At 53.9% G+C, this 24330-nt stretch overlaps 1 protein-coding gene across 15 annotated transcripts in view; it reads right to left on the bottom strand.

Annotated features, from left to right (window-relative positions):
* Nucleotides 1-24330, bottom strand: part of HUWE1 (HECT, UBA and WWE domain containing E3 ubiquitin protein ligase 1) — a 118806-nt gene that overhangs the window by 17734 nt on the left and 76742 nt on the right. For 8 of the 15 annotated variants that reach the window (XM_077329573.1, XM_077329567.1, XM_077329577.1 and 5 more), the window contains 23 exons: nucleotides 23440-23588; nucleotides 22756-22822; nucleotides 20785-20999; nucleotides 20400-20611; nucleotides 19492-19674; nucleotides 18715-18887; nucleotides 18374-18522; nucleotides 17947-18022; nucleotides 16564-16662; nucleotides 15821-15954; nucleotides 14954-15125; nucleotides 14420-14648; nucleotides 12802-12980; nucleotides 10150-10239; nucleotides 9906-10057; nucleotides 8607-8652; nucleotides 7149-7436; nucleotides 6129-6396; nucleotides 5909-6042; nucleotides 5585-5805; nucleotides 3857-4145; nucleotides 3665-3767; nucleotides 1335-1875 (listed from right to left, as the gene is read on the bottom strand). In XM_077329573.1, coding sequence (XP_077185688.1) covers nucleotides 1335-1875; nucleotides 3665-3767; nucleotides 3857-4145; nucleotides 5585-5805; nucleotides 5909-6042; nucleotides 6129-6396; nucleotides 7149-7436; nucleotides 8607-8652; nucleotides 9906-10057; nucleotides 10150-10239; nucleotides 12802-12980; nucleotides 14420-14648; nucleotides 14954-15125; nucleotides 15821-15954; nucleotides 16564-16662; nucleotides 17947-18022; nucleotides 18374-18522; nucleotides 18715-18887; nucleotides 19492-19674; nucleotides 20400-20611; nucleotides 20785-20999; nucleotides 22756-22822; nucleotides 23440-23588 — 4169 coding nt within the window. The remainder of the gene's footprint in view (nucleotides 1-1334; nucleotides 1876-3664; nucleotides 3768-3856; nucleotides 4146-5584; nucleotides 5806-5908; nucleotides 6043-6128; nucleotides 6397-7148; nucleotides 7437-8606; nucleotides 8653-9905; nucleotides 10058-10149; nucleotides 10240-12801; nucleotides 12981-14419; nucleotides 14649-14953; nucleotides 15126-15820; nucleotides 15955-16563; nucleotides 16663-17946; nucleotides 18023-18373; nucleotides 18523-18714; nucleotides 18888-19491; nucleotides 19675-20399; nucleotides 20612-20784; nucleotides 21000-22755; nucleotides 22823-23439; nucleotides 23589-24330) is intronic. The other 7 variants (XM_077329574.1, XM_077329575.1, XM_077329571.1 and 4 more) reach the window with 2 other exon arrangements.

Raw genomic sequence — 24330 nt, 5'->3', positions numbered from 1 at the left:
CTCAACCTATCTTCACAGGGCTTGGGGTCCCTTGGCCCCAGATCATCTTCGTCGCTCTCCTCTGTACCCTCCTGTTCTCTGTACCCTCTGGTTCTTACAGTTTGCTAGCGTTCTGATCTGTTGTAGCCATGCAACCGGGAATCTATTCCAACACCCTCCCCGCTTAAAGGAGGCTTTCTCAACCAGGGTTTCAGAAAACCCTGGATGGGCAGTGCCTCTCCAGGATCTCAAGCCGAGGTCTTTCCCATCCCTTCCTACCTGACCTTATCAAATGGGGATGCCGGGGGGTTGGCACCTGGAACCTTCTGCCTGCCAAGCAGAGGCTCTGCCACTGAGCCAGGGTCTCAGGCCCAGGTCTTTCCCATCCCCTCCTGCCTGGTCCTTCTAACTGGAGATGCCGGGGATTGAACCTGGGACCTTCTGCCTGCCAAGCAGAGGCTCTGCCACTGAGCCAGGGTCTCAGGCCCAGGTCTTTCCCATCCCCTCCTGCCTGGTCCTTTTAACTGGAGATGCCGGGGATTGAACCTGGGACCTTCTGCCTGCCAAGCAGAGGCTCTGCCACTGAGCCAGGGTCTCAGGCCAAGGTCTTTCCCATCCCCTCCTGCCTGGTCCTTCTAACTGGAGATGCCGGGGATTGAACCTGGGACCTTCTGCCTGCCAAGCAGAGGCTCTGCCACTGAGCCAGGGTCTCAGGTCAAGGTCTTTCCCATCCCCTCCTTCCTGGTCCTTCTAACTGGAGATGCTGGGGATTGAACCTGGGACCTTCTGCCTGCCAAGCAGAGGCTCTGCCACTGAGCCAGGGTCTCAGGCCCAGGTCTTTCCCATCCCCTCCTGCCTGGTCCTTCTAACTGGAGATGCCGGGGATTGAACCTGGGACCTTCTGCCTGCCAAGCAGAGGCTCTGCCACTGAGCCAGGGTCTCAGGCCAAGGTCTTTCCCATCCCCTCCCACCTGACCTTATCAAATGGGGATGCCGGGGGGGTTGGCACCTGGGACCTTCTGCGTGCCAAGCAGAGGCTCTGCTGCTGGGCCTCAGCCCTTCCCTGGAAAACAATAATGCTAGACCAGGCTGAAAGCTGCAGGAAAAGGAAAAGGCCAGCCGAGAGCCGGATTAACTCAATCAAGGAAACCCACGGCTTGCAAGACCGAAGCGAGGTGCTTCACAACAGGGCAATTCTGGAGGATGGAAATTCATAGGGTCGCCATAGTTTGGAAGCCACTTGAGAGCCTTCATTGCACACAAAAGCAGGCCTAACTCTTTGGGTCCTCGTGCGAAAGACAGACACCCCGCTAGCCTTCCCCGCTAGCCCCGCCTCGGCCTGCCCTTGTCTTCACCTTGGCAAGCTGGATGAGTGTATCTAGGACATGCCGGCAGACCACAGGAGCGGCCTGGGGGTGTATGTGGACCGTGGAGCCGGCGGCGGCGTGCTTCTCCGTGTGCTTCCGCCCTCCCGCTCGCTGGATCTGGAAGATGTTGGTTCGGCAGCCCAGGGCAGCGTCCATCGAGACGGAGAGCCAGGAGAGCTGCCCCGAGCTCTTGGACTCCATCTTGTGCAGGAGGTCGAGCGGCCGGTTGTCGGCGGCGCAGGCCTTGGCGGCTCGCTTGCCTTTGTCGTCCGGGGCGGCGGCTCCTTTGGGAGTCTCTATGCACAGCTCGCTCTCGCTGCTGCGCTGCAGGATGGACAGCAGGCTGCGGATCACCCAGCTGCGGGTCTGGGCGTGGTAGCAGAGGTTGCGTAGCACCCGGTGGAGCCGGCTCGTGTTCAGCTTCGGCTCGTCCACGAAAAGGAGCACCAGCAGGCAGGACAAGGCCTCGTGGTCCAGCAGGAGGCGCCCGCGCAGGCGCAGCAGGCTGTCCACGTTGCTGCCCGAGGGCCTGCGGAGCGACAAGGGAGAGTCAGGGCCAGGCTGGGATGGTTATAACAACAACAGCAACAAACAGCAAAACCCACAGTGGAATTCTTTAACTGGTATTGGCTTCCTCCCAAATCATGGTCCCTAACTTTGTCCAGGTTGGGGGCACTTCTGGAATTCTGCAACATGGTAGGGGGGGGAAGCCAGCTAACAAATGGCTCCCACCGCTTATCTTCACTTATGATTTTTAAGCTTAAATGTTATTTGTTGTAACTTCTGCACGAAACTGTTATGCGATACGCTGCCCTGAGCCGGCCTCAGGGATAGGGCGGTATAGAAAATAAGCAAGCGGATAAGTAGATAAGATAGACGAATAGATAAGATCAACGATAAAGAAGCGGAGAAAGACATGCACACATACCACGAAGGCCATTCTGCTGAGGAGGAGGTTGCAATGTTTTCAAAAAATCTGCACAGCTCATCCAATCCCCCACGGCCAACAGCCCCACCAGGCCCTACTCACTTCCTAAAATCTCTTGGCGGGCTCCAGGAAATGGGGCGGCCGGTGCCCCGTTTCCGTAAAATAGCCGCTCATCTGACTGGGAGTAGTCAAAATTTGACTGTGTCACTATGTGGACAATGCAGGTCGGAACTGGATCTAGCACAACGCCAGTCCCGGGGAGCCTCAGAAGCCGGCTGGCTCTGCCTGCTGGGTTGGAACTGAGGCTGGGACCCAACAGGGGACCAGTCGAGAAGTTAAGGCAGGGGTAGTCAAAACTGCGGCCCTCCGGATGTCCATGGACTACAATTCCCAGGAGCCCCCTGCCAGCGTTCGCTGGCAGGGGGCTCCTGGGAATTGTAGTCCATGGACATCTGGAGGGCCGCAGTTTGACTACCCCAGAGTTAAGGGAAGGAATCCGTTAGCCACTTTTCAAAAGAGAAAGGCGAAGGAGAAGTCCTTTCGACGGCTTAAGTCTTCCAGCGTCTACGAAAGACGGGGGACTGCCAGGAGGAAACGCTGGAGGCAGCAACCATTTCAGAGCCTGAAGTTATCCCTCCTCCATGTTCCAGAAGCAGCTAATTTGGGCCTGGTCATTATGGTCCGCCCTAAACTCCCCATCATGTCAAATCTCGACAGCTAAGGTTGGGCTTGGTTAGCACTTGGGAGGCAGGCAGGCGAGGCAAACCACCTCTGAACATCTTAAGCCTCGAAAATCCCGTGGGGATGCCATAAATGGTAAGCAAAGACATTTATTATTGCAGCCGTATGCCACAAAAAATTGGCTGCGACTTGACGGCCCTTTCCACAATGGCCATTATGGCTCTCATAGAATCATAGAGTTGGAAGGGGCCAGACAGGCCACCTAGTCCAACCCCCTGCTCAACGCAGGATCAGCCCAAAAGTCTTTCAATTAAAGACTCTCCTCCCAAAGTCTTTCAATTAAGCTCAACAGATGCCCACTGAAAGATTCCCAACCTGCATCGAGTTCCATCCCTCTAGGAGAGCCAGTTTGGTGTAGTGGTTAGGAGTGTGGACTTCTAATCTGGCATGCCAGGTTCGATTCTGCGCTCCCCCACATGCAGCCAGCTGGGTGACCTTGGGCTTGCCATGGCACTGATAAAAAACTGTTCTGACTGGGCAGTGATATCAGGGCTCTCTCAGCCTCACCCACCTCCCAGGGTGTCTGTTGTGGGGAGAGGAAAGGGAAGGGGACTGTAAGCCACTTTGAGCCTCCTTCGGGTAGGGAAAAGCGGCATATAAGAACCAACTCTTCTTCTTCTTCTTCTTCATGCCCCCCAGAATCCAGTACCTGCTGTGGCTGCTGCTGCCACCCATCTGGAAGGTACCCCCCCTCTGGACGGCCAGGCGGGTATACTGGACCCCTCGGTTTCCACTCAACCGGCTCGTGAAGGCTGTGGGGAGACAGGGAGACGTGTCAGGAGTGGAGATGCAGCTTAAGAGGGGAGCAGAATGACTGCAGAGGGCTCAAGGTGCCTTTTACCTGGGCTACGCAAGATGGCGGACAAGGCTGAGGTACTGGAGTGGCCAAAGAGGCGCTCGTGCATGAGCTGGCGCTGGCGCGCCTCCTGCTCGCGCCGCAGAGCCTGCGCCTCGGCCGCAATGTCCGGAGGCATGACCGCCAGGACGCTGTCCTCCATGTCCTCCAACACGCTGCGGCGCAGGTCTGACGGCAGCGTCTGGATGAAGGTCACGGGGTCCATGGGCGTGTCTGAGCTGGTGCTCTGGGCCAGCTCCCGCCGCTGTTGCTCTGCTCGCTGCTGGGCCAGAACCTGAAAAGGGAAGTAGTCAGCATATGGCACGATTGGGGGGAACAGTGGAGAACATCAGAAGAGCCCTATTAGATCAGACCAATAGTCCACCTAGCCTAGCATCCTGCCTCACACAGGGGCCAACCAGTTCCTCTGGAGGACCGACAACAGCGCAGAGAGGCCGAGGCCTTCAGAAGAACGGAAGATGAGTCCTGATGGGCCCATCTAGTCTAGCATCCTGAGGGTTACATAAGAAGGACTCCGCTGGATCAAGCTAGTGGTCCACTTAGTTTAGCATCCTGCCTTGCAGAGTGGCCAACCAGTTCCTCTGGAGGGCTGACAACAGCGCAGAGAGGCTGAGGAGTTCATGGGAACATCAGAAGAGCCCTGCTGGGTCAGATCAGTGGTCTGCCTCACACAGTGGCCAACCAGTTTCTCAGGAGGGCCAACGATAGGGCAGAGAGGCCTTGCTTAATGTTGCCTCTTGGCTCTGGGATTCTACTACTAAATAGGGAGGTTCCCTTTCATCGCTATGGTTAGTAGCCACTGACCGACCTGGCCTACAGGAATCTACCTAATCCCCTTTTACAGCCACGTGGCCATCACAACATCTTCTGGCAGTGAGTTCCACATTTCAATCACTTGTGCTAAATCCAGAAAGCACATTCCCAGCAATGAGCAAGAGTCTCGAAAGCCAGTTTGGTGTAGTGGTGGAGCCAGCACTGGAGGCTACCGGGACTCGAGGTCTTGTTTGCCATGCGCTGCGGGGCACCTGATCTCATGCTATATGAGCACAGCTTGGTGTAGTGGTTAGGAGCCAGTTTGGTGTGGTGGTTAGGAGCGCTGACTTCTAATCTGGCGAGCTGGGTTCGATTCCCCGCTCCTCCTGCACATGCAGCCAGCTCAGTGACCTTGGGCCGCTCACAGCCTGATAGAGCTGTTCTGACCGAGCAGGAATATCAGGGCTCTCTCAGCCTCACCTACCCCACAGGGTGCCTGTTGTGGGGAGAGGAAAGGGGAGGGAATCGTAAGCCACTTTGAGACTCTTGATAAGAGAGAAACCTCTTCATCTCAGAGCCCAAGAGTAAGAGTAACCAGAAGCCCTGGGGAACTGCTGGAGCCAGGTTTGTAACAGGAGAATCCTGGCTCTGTAGGCAGCCCTCGCAGCAATCTCAACCCGAAGAATTACATTATGGAATCCGACATTTCAAAACACAAGATCTGATCTGCAGAGGGGGAAACTGAGCACACTCTTGCTCTGGCACGGAAAGAGCACCAACGCGCTGGAAACGCATCAAGGCAAAGCCATACATATCCCCCCACCCAGGCAGGACGGTTCCAGATTCTCCTTCCTCGAGAGTCTTGAGTGCAAATGTCAGACAGGTTCCCAAACTGGGGATGCTTTGGGGAGCAGGGTATCCTATTGTGACGCACGTGCATGCCTTGGTGGTGCAACTTACCTCCTCTTGGATCGCTGGAGGCAGCGCGGCCAGGAACTCCGGACTGACTTCTGTCACGCCTGGGTTGCCCACCACCGGCGGGGTCGGGGTAGTCGCCGTGGTGGTCGGAACCGTCCGAGCGGGCGGCCGGATCCCCAGCTGGTTCTGCAGCACCTCGCGCCGGATGTCGTCGGGCAAGGCAGCCAGAAAGGACGGGTCGACGCCCTCGGGGAGGTTGATCCCTGCGGGAAGCCCAAAACGTCAGGAGCGGCCACTGCCTCGGGAGGAGAGGACCTGAGCTACGGAAGATTCTTATTATGCTTAACCTTTAGGGCTAAAGCTCACCTGCCAACGGGTCCTCCTCCTCGCTGCTGGTGGACGGCAGCGGCTCTTCCAGGATGCCTCGCGAATCAGCTCCCGAGATGGCCACGGCCGAGTCCCTGGTCGAAGAGCTCTCCGAGGAGGAGGCGGGCGGGGAGCTGGGGAGCAAGAAAAGGCAGGCGTTAATTTGTGCGGTTCCAGCGGACGCATCCGCGGCTGGCCGAGCCTACTCTTGGGTCCTTACCCATCCTCCACCTGCTGGCTGGGGTCAGGCTGGCCCTCCCGGACGGCCTGGGCGCCGGGACCTTGGTGGGCGGCGTCGGCTGCTGCCGTGACGGGCCCCGAGCTCCCCGCTTGCTCCGTGCCGCCGGCCCCGCCCCCTTCGCCGCCGCCGCCGCCTTCTTCGAGGTTGCACGAGGCTAGGCTGCTGGTGTCCATGGGCGAGCCCTCCAGCTGGCTGCTCACGGCGGTTAAGGCATCGGAATCTTCGGCCCGCTCGGGGGACAGGGAAGCTGCGGGGACAGGAAGTGACACTGGAGGGAGGAGCCTACGGGCAGAAAGTCCTTTGATGCATTGTGTCCATACACCAACCTAGTTCTTTGATGCATTGTGTCCATACACCACCTTTCTGGCTCCTCTTTAAAGGGGCCCTTTTCCAGGAAACATGGCTTGAGAATCGGAAAGCCTTGATTCAATACCTGCTTTTGGCCAAGCTTGAGATCGTAAGGCCGAGTGGGGCCTGCGTTCCAAAGCTAACTTAGGATGGCTTCATTTCTTGGTTGGATCGTCACACACAGAGCCAGTGTGGTACAGGGGCCGGAGCCTCTGCCTAGAATCTGGGAAACCCGCATTTGAATCCTCACACTTGTGCTACGGAAGCTCACCGGGTGAGAGCGGAAAATGTTACCAGCCGCTTGGCATTAATGCAGTAAAAGCCACACACTGAGGAGTTGGGCAGGCTGGAGAAACTACCCATGAATTCTGTCAAGAGAGGATGCGGAGTGGAACTGGCAACTGTGGCCCCATCCTGCACTTAATCTCTGCAAGGAAACTGCCCTTCGAAAACCCAGGCTAGATGCCGACAGCCCAGACACAGCAGGTGCTGGGGGTGGCCGGTATTTAGCTCCTCCCACGCACTTTATTTGGTGCGAAGGCCGGACGCTATTTCTGACTTCCACGCAGGGCTAGCAATAGGCGAGCGAGTCCAAATCAGAAAAAGACGATGTCCAGCGAGACGTGGGGGGGGGTGCCTGCGGCCACTTACTGATGGTGGGGGCGGGAGAGAGCTCCATCTGCGTGGCCTCAGCGTCTCCACTTGGCCTGCCGGGGCCCGAGTCCTCCTGCTCCACAGGCATCAGCAGCTGCCCGGAAGCCTGGCTGCTCGGCTGCCCCGTCAGCTCAGAGGGGAGCTCTCCTGCCCCTGTGGCCGCCGATTGCGGCTGCTGCGGTTGCTGCGGGCTCTCCAGAGTGACCAGAGTCTGCTTGGGGCCGGCTGAGGGGTCTTCGGAGGCGGTTGGGGCCGCGGGATAGCCATCCGGGTGGGTGGCACCATCTGGGAGCCAAGAGAGGAAGGTCGGGTGCTGAAACCCTTTGGCTGCCGAAGCAGCGCGAGGGGTTTTTGGTAGGGACTTGGCTTTGCCCCGCTGGCAGAACAGAGCTCTATCTCCCCCTAACCCCTCATCCCATGTTACAGGGGTAGTCAAACTGCGGCCCTCCAGATGTCCATGGACTACAATTCCCAGGAGCCCCTGCCAGCGAATGCTGGCAGGGGGCTCCTGGGAATTGTGGTCCATGGACATCTGGAGGGCCGCAGTTTGACTACCCCTGCCATATTAGCTCAGTGCTACGTGCATGAAGAAGACCCCATCCTGGGCACTTCACCCCAGCCAGGGAAAGTAGTAAGTTGTATAGTTATCTCTGATTTGGGGCACAAATCCCTACCCCACAACAATACAACTTACTACCTCACCTCAGCAGAGGCAATGGAAATACCTCCCCCCCCCACCTCCCCGGTGACTTCTCCAGAGGTCTCCACCTTGTTCTAAGGCTGAGTTGAGCTGTTCAAGCACAGCTCCCTTCCCACCTTAACTGCCTGATCTTGGGAGTCGGAGGGTGGGAGACTTCTAGGGTTTCTCCATGCTGGGGCAGTAAGGAACTCCGATGCTGCAGAACGGTGGGGCTTCTCCCACCCCCCTCCACAGACCAACTCTGCTGAAACTTCCATGGCCCAACCACTGAAGTGAATCAAGGAGCGACCCGTTCAAGATTCCTTCCTTGACTGACAGAGGAGATCCAGGCTGCCGACCCCCTCTCCCCAATCAGAGGATCAAAGAACCCTGCTTGCCTGAGCCTACGATGCCCTCAGCACCTCTTGCCCCCAGCCTCTTCAGCATCCCTGGGTGGAAACATGCATCCCTCTCATATCCTGATGCTGGCGCATTGGTTTCTGAGTTCCGTCCCCGACTCTGTGCCCTTCCCCTCTCGTAGATGTTGTCCCCCGGTGGATTTTCCCCTCTTCTTCCAGGTCGTCAGCGCTGGCACGAAGAACTGGGCATCCCCGCAGGAAAGACAGTAGACTGTATAGTTATCTCCAAGACCGGGTATGACCCTAAAACTATACAATCTACTACCTCATCCCGGGAGGTCCGAGAGCAATGTCGGCGTCTGCTAAGGTGGGGCGGAGGGAAAGAGACCAAGCAGCTACCTGCAAATGCCGACTTACCTGGGAGGTTTTGCTCGGCAGAACCGTTCGCCTGGGGGACCGGCCCCTGTGGAGGCGAGGAACAAAATCAGAGTGATCCACGATGAGCCCAACTCAAGCCCAAGCTGAGATGAAGACCTGAGCTAGGTTGGCCAAGTGAACACTTCCCCTCGAGGAGAGGGAGAGGAGGAGGAGGAGCTAACCCAGGCCCTGCTGAACGATGCAACCTGCTGTTGCGGCCTGCGGCTCCACAACTGGTCTCCTGTTGCCAGTTGCTCAGGCCATGCAATTTTGTAAAGCCGAGTCGGGACATTTGGAAAGGATGGAAGCAATGTCTCCCTGCAGGGGAAGCCAGAAGCTAGCAGATGGGATTTCGCCCCCATGCAGCACTCCCTCCCCACAGCAGGGGTGCAACAACGCCTCTCCCTCTAACCCACCTCTGCTTGCAGAAGGAAGACTTCTGTGCGTTGGGGGCAAGGGAACCAGGACGTGACAGCATATGCGTACTCTAGTGCAGTGGTTCCCAACCTTTTTATCACTGGGGACCGGTCAACGCTGGACAATTTTACTGAGGGTGTAGTCTTTTGCCGAGGGACGTAGCTGCCACCTGAGCCCCTGCTCCTCTTGCTTTCCCGCTACCTCCCCTGACTTTTCACCGCCCGCTGGGGGTGCTGCCACCAGCACCTGTGCAGTGCCAGGCCGAGGGGGAGCCCCAGCTATGGCAGCCCCCAAGGCAGCAGCCGGGGAGGAGGAGGAGCTGCAGCCCAGTACCAACTGATCCACTGACCTGTCCCGGTCCCCGGACCGGGGGTTGGGGACCACTGCTCTAGCGGACCCCCACCTCCACCCTAAGCGTGGCCAATTAACTGAGACAGGCAACGGGGTACCAAGGCAGTAAGAGTTTTCCACCCCTGGCTTTCATGAAACCCTGCGTTTATTGGGTGATATAACCAGATCTGGTCATGGTGACCCTTCCCCCTGTCCCCAAGTGGCCAATGATAGTCCTGGAAGGGGTGGGAATGGGCGTGTCCACAGCTTGGGCGTGTCCTCTAAGTGGGCGTGTCCACAGCTCTGCTTCCCAACCATATTCTGCACAATTGTGCCACTTCTGGGGTTTCTCAAAGCCTGAAGAATGGTATACGGGTTTCTCTACGGTAAAAAAGTTGAGAAAGGCTGCTCTAGAAGATTGGAGTTCGAGGCTCATCTGGGGGTATTCTCATTATGAGTTGTGCATCCTCAGTTTGGTATTTACAGCCCCAGCTGCCGCAAATCCACGGCACCCCTAGGAGTCTCCCAAGACACCGCTGATGGGCTCCCGACCTGGCCGTTCTGCTCCTTGTCCTCCGCCTCCTTGGCCTTGTCCGCCCCCTTGGCCTCCTCCTCAGCCAGCTGCTTGCGTCTCTTCTCCCTGCGCTCCTCGAGCTCCTCGTCCCTCAGGGCCTCCAGGTGATTGATGATGGGAACTTTCACCACTGGGCAGAGAAAAATGCAACAGCTGAAATATTGCCAGGCGCAGAAAGACCCATGCCAGATGAAGGGAGGTCCAAACCACCGCCAGGCTCACCTGAAACACAATCGTGCATGCTTTCTGCGTCGAGTACTTTGCATTCTTCCGTCCAGCGGGTCAGGGCTGTTGGGATGCTCGATAAGGTCCCTGCGGGGAAAGACAGAGAAGCCGTAAAACAAGCTGAAGTCTTGCCACTGATGCACACAGCCAGGCATGGGCTGCGAATGCCTAGGGTCGAGACCACTCAGAGATGCTCTGTCCAGGGCTGGTTTATCCATGTAGCACGTGCTAAGGGCCCTAAACTCCCAGGGGGCCCACGCAGTGCTTTCTGCCCCATGAATCAGGATTGTGGCCTCTCTCCTCCACCTTTCCCCCCTCTTTAAGGACACTCGGAGGGACACCTGTTTCCACTGTGGGGAGCCCCTCTGGCCCTAGTCTGGCTGCTCCTGCCACAAATGTACTCTGCTAGGGCCCCGTGAATCCTTAGACTGGCTCTGACGCTACAGGTCCCACAGCTCTTTTAACTACTCCTGGTTATGTCAATCTCTAAAAGGTAAAGGTATCCCCTGTGCAAGCACCGGGTCATGTCTGACCCTTGGGGTGACGCCCTCCAGCATTTTCATGGCAGACTCAATACGGGGTGGTTTGCCAGTGCCTTCCCCAGTCATTACTGTTTACCCCCCAGCAAGCTGGGTACTCATTTTACCAACCTCGGAAGGATGGAAGGCTGAGTCGACCTTGAGCCGGCTGCTGGGATCGAACTCCCAGCCTCATGGGCACTGCTTTCATACTGTATGTCTGCTGCCTTACCACTCTGCGCCACAAGAGGCTCTTCATATCCATCTCTAGGGATTCCTTAATGCCTGACTTCTTTAAGCTGTGGGAGCTGCCTGCCTTCCCTAAACACAGCATTTAAGACCGTGCATAGCAATGTGGAAATTCTATGTCCACTGGAATCTCAGATCCTTCACTCCGAGGAGGAAGCCATCAGGAGGTGTGCACCAGTCCCTGGTACCACTGGAATGGGAATGTTTAAAATCTTCTCCAGTTGTGTGGGCATTCTCTTTATCCATAGGGGAAGAACAAATGATGGATGTTTTAGGGAAAGTTCTCATCATTTGGGAGGAAAGTTTGCATCATTTTCGTCATCTCCCCTGGTAGGCTTCGGACTCGCTGCCAGGAGCAGAATTCAGAAAACATTTTGGGCAGAAACAGAGAGGTGAGGAAGGCCCGTTCTTTTTCTGACACACGTGGAAATATACTCCTGATGTGGCATTAGACAAAAACTGAGAGTGGTGACCTCAGATAAAACATATTTTAGAAGGTGGGCTCCAAACCAGATACTTTAGAAAGACTAGTTGGAGCTACAATAAACATATTTTTCTTCACCACCCAGCAAGCCTTTAGATTCTGATCTTATACAAGATATACGTCAGACTTCTGTGCAGGCCTGTGCTAGTTTAAGAAAACAGATTACATTCCAAGATTAGATATGCTATTAAATAAAATACTATGAAAATGGCCTTTTGAATAGCTTAAGGCAACTCTTAGCCCATATTTAATTCTGAACAATAGTCCCGGAGTGAGGACCAAAAAATCCACACAATGGGCCATGTACAGATAAGGAACGTTTTCCTACCACCTGGGGAAAACTCCAAGGTGGCAGAAACACAATGAAAAAGAAAAAAAAAGAGGGAAAAGGAAGTGAAATTAAAAACAGCACCCCTTCCTCCAGGGGTGTGTGGGCAAGGCAGGAGCAGCAGGGACCAGTGGAGGTAAGGCTATTCCCCTCCCCATAATGTGGAAAGAGCTCAAAGGTACTGCCAGTCAAATGCTTGAGACCTGGTATCTTAAAAGTATATTTAACTGCTAATATGGTCAAATATACCTGGATTGTCTAAGCTATGCCCTCAGATCCTGGAAGCTGAGCAGTAGGGGTGAAAGAAGGAAAACTCGTGACAATTTCTCTCCCCAATTAGTGGTTTGGGAACAGAAATTTGTGACGAATTTATGGATGGAGCAGAAAGTCAGGGTTTAAAGGTTTCCCTGAGTCGGTTTGTGGTTCAGCCATGATTCGAAATGCATTTTCCTGGTTTGTGCCCCGGCCCTGGCTATCTGATGTATGGGAGGCCCTCCAGAGATTACCAGGGATCAAAGGCGGAGGCAGGCACCCACCACTGAATCTCTTTGGCCTCGAAAACCCTATGGGTCGCCATGCTACTTGACTGAACTTCCCATCGCCAAATGGCCAAATGTACAAACAACATTTACATTCTACAGATCTATATTGCAGTGGAAGATATCCTCTGGTTTCTCTTCCGCCTTCTATAATGCGGAGGAAGACAAGGGAAGCAGAGCCCCCCAAACCCTCCATGAACTTGAGTTCTCCTTCTGCACTCACCAACGGCTAACCAATGGCCCACACTTCCTATTCTTCCTTCTTTGGTGCTGTACTATGCACATTTTCCAGATGAAATAATCCCCCCCCCACTCCAGTTAGAAAAGAGAACCAAGGTGAACAAGGACGTTTCTATAACAGGAACACCATTTGGCAGAAAACAAAAATTAGCCCTGTGATTTCTTTTAAACTTTCCTTCTAAGTTTTGGCTGACACATTTTGATTGTGGGTCGTTACTGGTGATACCGGTCTGCCCCAAGACTACCGCAGCCCCTGCCGACGCTTCCTGTAACTGTGCTGCGAGGACTTGCCTGCCTGGCTGGTGGCGGTGCTCTGGTCGTGGAAGAAGTCGTCCAGCAGCTCGTCGTCCGAGCGAGCGATGATGTGCACATCGTCGTTGCCGACCAGGAGGCGGGCCCGACCTCGGCTCTGGAGCGGGAGGCTGCTGCTCAGCTGAAGGATGTCCGCAGCTGCCGAAGGGCCGAGAAGCCTGGATGGACACAACGCAACGGTTGGGAAACCAACATCAGGACCTCTTAGCCAGAGAGACGGCAGCTTCTAGGAAAGCCCGTTGACTATGGAGGAGCCCCTGAAATGAACTTTCAGGTTCTGAGGAGTCCTGGAAGTGATGACAGCGGGCCACACCTCCCTGCCATACCCCCCCCCCCCCGGAAGTGACATCACAACCCGCATTAACAGGCGAGTTCAAGGATGACTAAGTAGGGGAGAGACAGGAGGCGGTTTAAGGCAGGAGTCCTCCCCTGTGCTTGTACAATCTAAACCAGGGATAATCACACTGCGGCCCTCCAGGTGTCTATGGAATAGAATTCCCATGAGCCCCTTGCCAGCAGTCGCTGGCAGAGGCTCATGGGAATTGCAGTCCATGGACATCTTGAGGGCCGCAGTTTGACTACCCCTGATCTAGACCGCCCTGGGAGGCCTATCGTTGCCCCCAGATTTATGTTGGATTGACACAGCTGGGACTAGCATGAATATAGGCTGATGGAAGGGTTGAATGATCGCCACCTTTGCAGGCTGCTGTTTTTGTATTTTGTGCTTCTCATCTGGTTTTTAGTTTGTATTTTAGGGGGTTTATATTTTTTATACGTTGTAAGCAGCTGCCGCGAGCCAGCTTGCCTGGAGGCAGTGAGATAAAAAACTAATAATACATTAAAAAAAATAAATAAATGCAGGTGCATAAACCACGTGAGACCTCACACTTGGCTGGCTCCCTAGCTTGAAAATGAAATGAATGCCGATATCCTCAAACTTGAGGCAAACGGGATTCTCCACTACCTCTCCTTGAAGCCTCTGGGCCATCACAGTCTACTCAGACTGGAAGCAGCTCTTTGGGGTCTCAGGGGGAGGTCTCTCTTATTACCTACCACCTGATCTTTTTAAACTGGAGATGTCAGGGATTGAACCTGAGATCTTCTGCCTGCCAAGCAGAGGCTCTGCCACTGAGCCAGGGTCTCAGGCCAAGGTCTGTCCCATCCCCTCCTGCCTGGTCCTTCTAACTGGAGATGCCGGGGATTGAACCTGGGACCTTCTGCCTGCCAAGCAGAGGCTCTGCCACTGAGCCAGGGTCTCAGGCCAAGGTCTCTCCCATCCCCTCCTGCCTAGTCCTTTTAACTGGAGATGCTGGTGGATTGAACCTGGGACCTTCTTCAGGCCAAGCAGAGGCTCTGCCACTGAGCCAGGGTCTCAGACCAAGGCCTTTCCCATCCCCTCCTGCCTGGTCCTATTAACTGGAGATGCCGGGGATTGAACCTGGGACCTTCTGCCTGCCCAGCAGAGGCTCTGCCACTGAGCCAGGGTCTCAGGCCAAGGTCTTTCCCATCCCCTCCTGCCTGGTCCTTTTAACTGGAGATGCCGGGGATTGAACCTGGAACCTTCTGTATGCCAAGCGGAGGCTCTCCTTGGCCTCACCTCTGTAAGATGAGAGGCGGGTTGGGCTGTCGGGTGCCAGGATAATGCACGTGGATAGTGTGGCCGGTGTTAGCCGTCAGCTGCCGAAGCGTCCTTTGGCTGCGGCCGATGCCCTGCGCCAATCGGGTAGTGGAAGAGCCGCTGCCCAAGGTCAAGGAGCTGTGGTCCGCGTGCCGAACCATGAGCGGATGAGTGGCGGGAATGTTGCCAGGTGACGGGGGAATATCCGCTGCAAAGAGAAATGGGAGAAGTTAGCCGATCAAGGCGGCGGTTTGTGGAGTGACACGTCGAGATCATTGCTTCGAATGAGGCAAAAACGAACCGATCCATGATCACAAAAGGCAAAACTGGGATTCACCCAGAGAAATGCTGCAGACCAAGTGCTCATCTGTAGTTAAGAAAACTTAAGACATCCAGCCTCCTGAATCTACGTACGTTTGCGAAAAGAGCCCAGCCTCCGGATCCCAACCCACGCAGCCTCAGCTGCTAGGACGCCACCCGTGTCCTAGGACTCCCAGATTTCAGAGTTCTTACTGGCACTGGAGAACATGTTGTCAAACTCTATGATGAGGTCATCTTCCCGGTCAAAGCGCTCAAAACGCACCAGTGGGGAGGCATTCATGTCAGGGTAATCTTCATCTAATTCCATCTCGGAGCCATCGTCGTCGTCTTCCTCCTCTTCGCCTTCCTCACCTTCTTCATCGTCCTGCGGACAGTGAGGGCCACAACCAAGATGAGCAAGGTTGCACCTTTCGTAACCTCTGCTGACTCTCCTCCGCTATGTATGTTCTCTTTCTCTCTGCCTATGGCCAGGCTAGTGATCTCTGCCCCCAAAGAAGCACATCAGTCCTTAACGAGGGCCACGGCTTTTTCTTTCCTGGCCCCCACCTGGTGGAACGAGCTCCCTGAAGAGATCACGGCCCTGCCCGAACTCCCACAATGCCGCAGAGCCTGCAAAAGGGAGCTCCTCCACCAGGCATTTGCCTGAGACCGACAACAGGTCCCCCTCAGACATCCCCTCCATGGCCTGAACCAGACTGACCTCTCTAAGGGCCTTAGCTAAGTTCCTGGTCCTGTTATATTAAGAAGATAACTGAAATTGTGTTATTTAGTTTATTGTTGTTGTGGCATTTGTTTATGTTATATATTAATTTGTTCCATGCATCCCCCATGTTGTTGTATGTAAATCGCCCTGAGCCATATGGAACGGCGGTATAGAAATCAAGCAAACAAACAACCACGCAAACCAAATGCCACCTAGTCAGTCTGCCACCCCCAATGCTAACCACCCTCCACTGCTACTCTGCACCAGGCCTTCCTACTAAGAAGCCCTGCTAAGGTGGGGGAAACCCCCCGAACACCAGAAAGCTGCCAGTGCTTGATCTCCTCCACTGCCTTCACCTGGTCATCTTCATCTTCCTCCTCCTCCTCCTCTTCCTCATCCTGACTGTCATCTTCGTCCTCATTGCTGCCACTGCTGTCTTCTTCCTGGGTGTGCTCCTCTTCGTCCTCAGGGTCCAAGATGTTCATGGAATCTGCGGCGGATGACAGCGGGTGGGGTCAGGAGAGTTTAAGCCAAGGCTCTTTGAGTTCTCTTCTGAGCCAGACCTCCCATCGAACATTCTAGACCAGGGGTAGTTAATCTGTGGCCCTCCAGATGTCCATGGACTACAATTCCCATGAGCCCCTGCCAGCAAATGCTGGCAGGGGCTCGTGGGAATTGTAGTCCATGAACATCTGGAGGACCACAGGTTGACTACCCCTGTTCTAGACCTCTTTTTGGGGGGAGCCCAAGCCTGTTATCGTCTTTGCTACATTGCGCTTCTACTATTAAGGGTCACTGAATACACTTTTCCTAGGGTGGGCACTTTTGGAGTTTTGTGACAAGTCAGGCTCCCCCCCTCCCAAATGATATCTAGGGGGGCAGCACGTGCAAAATATCGGAAAAGCTGACAAACCGTTAAGCGGTTTCACGCTTTTTTCCAAACGGCTGCTTCCTCCAGAAGGAATGATGACTGCTAAAGTACCCCTCCAACAAAGTGGAGGACAGGTAGAAACAGATGCGGGGAAACACACTGTGGGGCCCCCGTACTGGGAACCGCTGTCTTAGAGACGTCACATGACACCTTAAGCCAACGCCTCACCTTCCCTGTTGGCCTGCAGGGTGGAAGCTTGGCTCAGGTTGGAAGGTGCCTCATCCATCAACACGTCCTCCTGAGATTCATCCTCTCCACTCCGGCCCACTGAAGGACAGAAGGGCATTATAAACGTTTTAGCAAAGTTATGGATGAACGCCCTTCACTGTTACAGGCAGTCCCCCACACCGGGCTACACCAGCTGTTCCTTCTATGGGCACCCATTGTGACCTGGAAGAAATCCTGCTTAAGGACAAAGATAATTTTCAGAAGACTTCTAGAAGAACCCACAATGCCGTAAATTAGTTGAGTAATGATGAGGCCATGGCGAGGAGCCATCCCTGCCCCCCCCCATCCCCCAGCTCCTTTGCTCATGAGTTATAGAAGATCCCTACTAAAGGCAGCACCGGTATAGATCTCCCCTATCCTGGATGGCCCAGGCTAGCCTGATCTGGTCAGATCCTGAAATCAAATCAGGGTTGGGTTTTGGTTAGTATTTGGATGGGGGACCTTCTGAGGAATACCACGGTCACGATGCTGAGGCAGGCCATGGCAAACCACCTCCGAATGTCTCTGCCCTGACCTGGAGGGCCTGACCATATCAGATCTCAGAAGCTAAGCAGGGTCAGCCCTGGTTAGAATTTGGATAGGAGACCACCACGGAAGTCCAGGTCAGCTGCGCAGAGACAGGCAATGGCAAGCTCTCTCTGAACATTTCTTGCTGTGAACCTTTATGGGACTGCCATGATCAGGGGGTCCTGCCCTATCCTATGTGTTCTCATACTGAACGCGGAAGACCTTGGCCCAATTATGCATCATTAGGACCGTGTTGAGATTAGCTGACTTGGGTTGGAGAGTTATTGTTGAGTTAGGCTGCCATCTTTAATTGTATTCCCAAATGTTTTAATGGGTTTTACGGGCTATCTTGTTTTATGCTTTTATGCTGTAAGCCACCTCGAGGTGACATTTGTCAAGAAAGGCAGAATACAAGTATAAGAATGAATGAATGAATGAATGAATGAATGAATGAATGAATGAAGGAATGAAGGAAGGAAGGAAGGAAGGAAGGAAGGAAGGAAGGAAGGAAGGAAGGAAGGAAGGAAGGAAGGAAAGGAAGGAAGGAAGGAAGGAAGGAAGGAAGGAAGGAAGGAAGGAAGGAAGGAAGGAAGGAAGGAAGGAAGGAAGGAAGGAAGGGCTGTGACTTGACGGCATTTTACCCGCACGCAAGCATCTAACATGCTGCCCAAACCTGCAAAGGAAGCAACAGCTGAACAGCAGGTAACTTCTACCTAGTGGCCGAGGTCAGATTGTCTCTGGGCACAGAGGAGGAGAAAGACTGTCCCTAGTGCTTACTCACACAGGAAGAACTGAGACGGCGGGCCTGGCACTCACCGATTATGGTGCTGTTCCCCGAGCCGCCATCACGCTCCAATAACTCGTCTATCAGGTCCTCCAGCTCGTTTTCCACCTAACGGCATAAAGAGGAGCACATGCATGAGATCAGACGCCCCGCAGCGCACGGCGAACAAGACCTCTCCCTTGAGTCTTGGGAGTCTCCGTTGCTGGCTCCACCCCTGTCCGCAGTGCAAGCAAACATTATTAGAGCTTGCACCCAACAAAACAAGCATGCTTATGCTTTTTGAGTCATTTGGAAGAGAGCTCAGGTCCAACTTTCACCCACATCCTCCTTTAGAAGTGGCACCAAGGTGCCACATGGGACAAAAACAGCAGTTGTGCATGTGACCCACGGTGCCCACACTACCCGCATCCTGCCCACACCTGTGTTTGCCCTCCACACACACAAGCAGCAATTGTGTACCTGCATCTCCTGCGTGCTCAACACCTCAGGCTGCCCGGCTATCACCACAGCGTCGCTCTCCGCTTCACCGTCCATGATGTCACCATCGGTTACCTCGGCCTGAGCCACGTCGTGGTCCTCCTCGGGGGCCTCTGCTTCTCCGCTTTCTCCTGCAAGTTACAAGGGCCAAACCCTCCTTAGCGATGACCTCCGCGCGAGTCGTTTGGGGAGAACTGGATTTGGAGGACACTGGGAGCAGAGAGCAACGTCGGAAGAGCAAAGTTGTGGACAAGCTCGGCTGGGGTGCTGAAGAGGCGCCCCAGCAGAGAACGAAGGGTCTCGAGCTACCTGGAACCATGTACCTGCATCCTGCTGGCCGCTGTTGGCGTCTTGCACTGCTCCCTGAGCGTCCTGCTCGGCCTTGCTCTTGCTCGAGGCGCTCTTGCTGCCGAAGAGGCTGCTGGGCTGGTTGACTATCCGCGACAGCGTCTCCAGGGGCTTCAAGGCCGCGTTCACGGTGTTGGCCATGTTGGGACTTTAGGAAGGGGAAAAAACACACACACATGAACGGTGACCTTCCAGATCCATCAAAAATGGCTTTAAGAGTAGGCTGAGTCATAACGGAGTTGGTTCTAGCGGGGATCGGGAAAGAAGAAGAAGGAGGACGGAGGAGGAGGAAGAGGAGGAGGAAGAGGAAAAAGAAGAGTTGGTTCTTATATGATGCTTTTCTCTACCCAAAGGAGGCTCAAAGCGGATTACAGTCGCCTTCCCATTCCTCTCCCCACAACAGACACCCTGGGAGGGAAGTGAGGCTGAGAGAGCCCTGATATTCCTGCTCGGTCAGAACAGTTTTATCAGTGCTGTGTTGAGCCCAAGGTCACCCAGCTGGCTGCATGTGGGGAAGCGCAGAATCGAACCCGGCATGCCAGATTAGAAGTCTGCACTCCTAACCACTACACCAAACTGGCTTCAAGGGTTTCGTATCCTAGCCTCCTCTCTGCAATAATAGATTCAGTTTGGCTTTGTAGGTGATGCGGGCGTTGGCTCTTCAACCCAGCCCCCAACAGACCCCTCTGGGCTTCCTGTCCCTTCCTGAGGAGCCCTGACATGACCCCCTTTAGGGAATAAAGCCCAGCCACCTGGAGAGGTCGAGGCTGTGAGGCACCCTGGCCAGGTCGCTGACCAGCCCCTTCTTGAGGAAGAGGCGGATGATGTTGTTCATGCCGTTGTGCTGCGTCTTGGCGGTGGCGCTGCTGTAGAAGCTGGAGGTGGAGGGGCACGATTCCATGATGGTGCTGATGATGCACATGACCGCTTGCAACCTGGAGGCAGGGGAGGCAACGTTAGAATGCAGCCAGGTGTGACACGTCCCCCCCTCCACCATTCCCCCCCTCCAATTAGAGCAGCCCCACAGGGAGGCCTGTTCTCTCTCTCATCCACATTGCTTCCTGGACAAAGTGTGCACAAGCAAACTAATGCTAAATACTCAACAGTCCTGCAGTAGCTTGTAATGGAGGCCAACAGAACCAAGCATCAGGGGTGACCAAACTGTGACCCTCCAGAAGTCCATGGACTACAATTCCCATATGTCCCTGCCAGAACATGCAGGCAGGGACTTGTGGGAACTGTAGTCCATGGACATCTGGAGAGCCACAGTTTGGCTGCCCCTGAGAATGAGGGTCCCCAAACTTTTTGAGCCTGTAGGCACCTTGGGAAATTCTGGCCCAGGGCGGTGGGGGCAGCCACAAAATGGCTGCCAAGGGAAGTGGAGCGAACCACAAAATATCACAGTGTGAGCTGATATATAATAGTCAAGCCTTCAACATTCCAGATGGGTGCTCCGTTAAACAAGATACCTTTCAGTCGGCACAGCCAATCAGGAGCCCTGCTGGGTAAAAAGCCCCATCTTGCCCCGCCCACATCCTGAAATCAACTGGCGAGTGCTAGGAAAGGTGCCGTAGCTGGGGGCCCCTGATCTAGAGGGCCACAGCCTTCCTCTACCCGCCCCAATCAGAAAGTACCTGGCTCCCCCTCTGCCCCAGCTCACCTGGCATGTTTCTCGGTGCTCTCCGACATGGCCAAAGCGCGGCCCAGGGCTGCTTTCACCTCGTTCACCAAGGCCACCTGAGCGTCTGTTCCGCTGCCTGCTGCAGCCAAACTAGCCAGGAAGAGGCGTGCCAGGGCAGGCGTGTCTTTGTCTTCCGCGTTCTGCGTGTGAGGGAGCAGGTGGTCCAGGACGAAGGCCAAGACGCTGCAGTCCTGAGGAGACAATGGCAAGAGGTCGGATGAGCCCAGAGAGCTCAGCTTAAGCTGGCTAGTTATTTCTCCGTCGCAGGCCTGCGATTCCACACTCCCACGTGGGACTGCACAGGAGCCACGAAATTCTCTGCCTTGACACTGTGTGCCTAATTCCCTTTGCTGGGCTCGCTCACCTCCTTAATGAGCTCAGACTGCCCCACGGTGTAGTTGTAGTTGGCGATTAAGGTGGCAATGCCCACGTAGGAACGCACGAGCTCTGCCAGCAGGCGCAGGATGGTGGAGGTGGGCATGAGGGGCTTGCTTCCCTTGGCCTTCTGCTTGCTCTCCTCGGCTGCCTTATCGCCCTCTTTGTCCTTCTTATTTTCCCTGGAGTCTTCAGGAGTGGAAGCTGTGGGGATGGAGGAGGGAAAAGATCAACTGGCAGTCTTCAAGCCAAGGTTGGAGACACACTTTTCTTGGATGCTTTAGGATGCTTTGGGCTGATCCTGCATTGAGCAGGGGGTTGGACTAGATGGCCTGTATGGCCCCTTCCAACGCCATGATTCTATGATTCTAACAGCCTCTGGGCCCAAAATGCCTTTGAGACCAGAGTTGGTTTGGTTTGGTGCCCCACTATGGCCTGCTGGGAAGGGACCGAGAAATCCCGTCTGAATGAGTAAAATCAGACTGCACAGGAAGGATGGGAAAAGCGTTGAGTGATGGGCCCAGAATTGGAAAAATGAGAAGATACCTAAAATTGAGGACTGGATCTTAAAATTAAGAGAACCGGCTGAAATGGCAAAAGTCACAGCACTGATAAGAGAACAATCAATGTCTTCTTTCAAAATACAATGGAAACCTCTTAAGAGACTTCTGGCGCCATTGTGACACAAATGATTTGGAAACTGAAGGATTTATGCATTAAATGAGGGGATATTGCCTATCATATAAATCAAGCTACATAGAAATGTTGAATAAATTTAGATTTTTAAGCTATTATTATTATTATTATTTAATTTTTAGATCGCCCTTTTCCAAAAAGGTCTCAGGGCGGTTTACAACATAAACAGTTAAAGCACAATAAAATCCCCATAAAAACCCCAATTAACATCAACAACAAGTTACATATAAGGTATGTAAGGTATCTATAAGGTATCTTGAAGTTTCTTGTTAGGTTTGATAGAATAAGAGACTGATGAATTGTGTTTTGCATTATTTGTCTGTTCCTCCTATTGTCTTTTCTCTCCCCTCTTATTTTGAAATTTAAACTTTCCCTTATCTTCTCTTTTTTTGTTAACATAATCAAAAACTGGTAATAAAAAGATGCCGCAGGGGCCAAGGCTGAAAAGGCCCTGGCCCTGGCCCTGGCCGAAGCCTGTTTTATATCCCTGAGTTCGGGGGACCCTAAGCAAATATAATCTGCTTGACTTTTAACATTCTCTGAAGAGGGGAATAGGGCAGGAGGCAGTCCCAAAGATATGGGGATCCCAGACCTTTTAAGGCCTCAAACATCAGAGCTGAAACCTTGAATCTGATCCAGTCTCCAATCTGGAGCCAGTGTAGCTGGCTCGGTGCCCTCGGTGGGGTTCTCAACACAAGAAGCCCTGCTCAGCTGCAACCTGGAGCTGCCTGTGGCCCATTTTAAGGTTACAGCAGTCATGTTCTGCTCAGGATGTGAACTGCTTTGCTCAGTAGAGAGAGAAGGGGGGGGGAAGGAGGGAACAAAGCGCAAGAACATGATTTCTACGGGAGAGGCATTCCACTCAGTCTCATCTCCGTTCCAGACAGAGGAGACCTACTGAATGATCATCATTCCGTGTCACTTTGGCACCACATTCCTGACACTTTTCCAATAAAGCCATAGTCGACTCCAGTCCAAAAATCAAATTCCAATATTTCAGTCAGAACGTTTTACTTCAGAAGAAGAGGCGCAGAGTAACTCGCTGATGAACCTTTCCCACCGGTGGCAAGAAAGGAACTGAAGGAGGAGTGCTGACCCCTCAACACATCAGGTGAATTTGGGCGGGAAAAATCTCCTCAGACTGTCACAGGAATGGGGGTCGGCACTCCTGGGAGTGTTTTTCTTTAGATAAACTTGCTAGTTCCTCTCCGCTGATACCCATGTGGGAATGCACAGACACCACGAAGATGAAGATGTCACTCACCGTCTCCTTGGGGCGTCCCGGACTGAGGAGTCTCTGCTGTTGCACTGTCAGCTGCAAAAACCTGAGCCTGGAGGAGGAGGAGGAAGAGGAGGTGATGAGCGGGACAGGACTTAATGGCTTCACGTGATGGGGGCAGGCGATCCCCACAAAACTCCAAAGGGAACCAACTCCGCAGGCTTCCCTTGCCGCTTACAAGAAGATTTGGGCTTTATACCCCGCTTTACACTGTCCAAAGGAGTCTCAAAGCGGCTTACAATGATTGACTCATCCACGCCCCACAGCAGGCACCCTGTGAGGTAGGTTGGGGCGGAATGAGCCCTGAGAGAAACTGCTCTGTGAGAACACCTCTAATAGGACCGTGAATGTCGCAAGGTCAGCTGGCTGCATGTGGGAGAGTGGGGAATCAAGCCCAGTTCTCCAGATGAGAGGCTGCCACTCTTAGCCACTGCACTGTGCTGGCTCTCGACCAGTATCAGAACCATGACACGGATAGCTCAGACTTTTACAGCTTTTGACTGTGCAAGTGTAGGAATCTAAAAGGGACGATTTCTCAGAGGGCTAATAATGAAATATCAAGAGCTGTGAATCTTGAAGACTTTTGTTCTCTGGAGAGAGATGGTACGGATTTATCAGCTGCTCCCAAAGGGAAAGGGCCAGAGAGAAGCGGCCCAGAGAGAGACTCACGTTGATGCCGAAGCCGGTCTGGGAGTCGAAGTCGCTGCCCTGACGTGTCAAAGAGCGGTACTGCTGATACACATCGTCGCCCATGTCTTGCAGGATCTGGCTCACCTCCTGGTTGACCGTGGCCACCTTCGGCTCTGACTTTTCCGCTGCTGGGAGAGGGAGAGGAGAGGGCAGCCGTTATTTGCACAGGGCTGGGACTATGCAGGGAGAACACTCCTAGACACCATGACTGGCTGAACCACAGTGCACTTGGGTAGAAGTTTTTCAAAGGATGAATGAAATGGGTACATACTGGGCTGCAGCACAAGCTGTCTTCACTTCACTGGGGGGGGGGGAGGCTGCTGAACCAAAAGGGGAGTGGCCAAAGGAAAACTTTCTCAAGGTCAAAGAATTGTGTAGAGTGTGACTCGGGACACCCAAGGTACCACACCAACAGAATATCTAGCCCAAAGAGCATTTTCTGGCACCGGGGAAGTTTCTGCATCTACATGGAAAGTCAAGAATCTTTTCTTTTAATGGACACGCAATTCCCATTTGGGAAGATTCTATTTAGAAAAAAGCTTGCTGTAGTGCTGTTATTATGAAATTGGAGCACTCATTTTGGGTGGAAAATTCAGACAGGAAAGTCCAAGCTGATACGGACTCAATTACAGGAAGCATGAACTCTGCCCTGCTCTTGGAACAGTGAACCAATAAGGCAAAGGTGGCGGATTTAAAGTTTCAGGGTCCTGGCAACATCTAGGTCATAGGGGGCCAAAACCAAGAGGCCAAGCAGCGTCCTTTCTCCAGGACAATAAGTGAAGAATGAAAGCCTCAAGCAAGGTAAAAAACCTGAGATTTCATAGAATCATAGAGTTGGAAGGGGCCAGACAGGCCATCTAGTCCAACCCC

Source organism: Paroedura picta, chromosome 3 (genome assembly GCF_049243985.1).
Source record: "Paroedura picta isolate Pp20150507F chromosome 3, Ppicta_v3.0, whole genome shotgun sequence".
Lineage (NCBI taxonomy): Eukaryota > Metazoa > Chordata > Lepidosauria > Squamata > Gekkonidae > Paroedura > Paroedura picta.
Note: the sequence above shows the minus strand (reverse complement) of the source record. Positions and strands in the feature narration are given on the sequence as shown.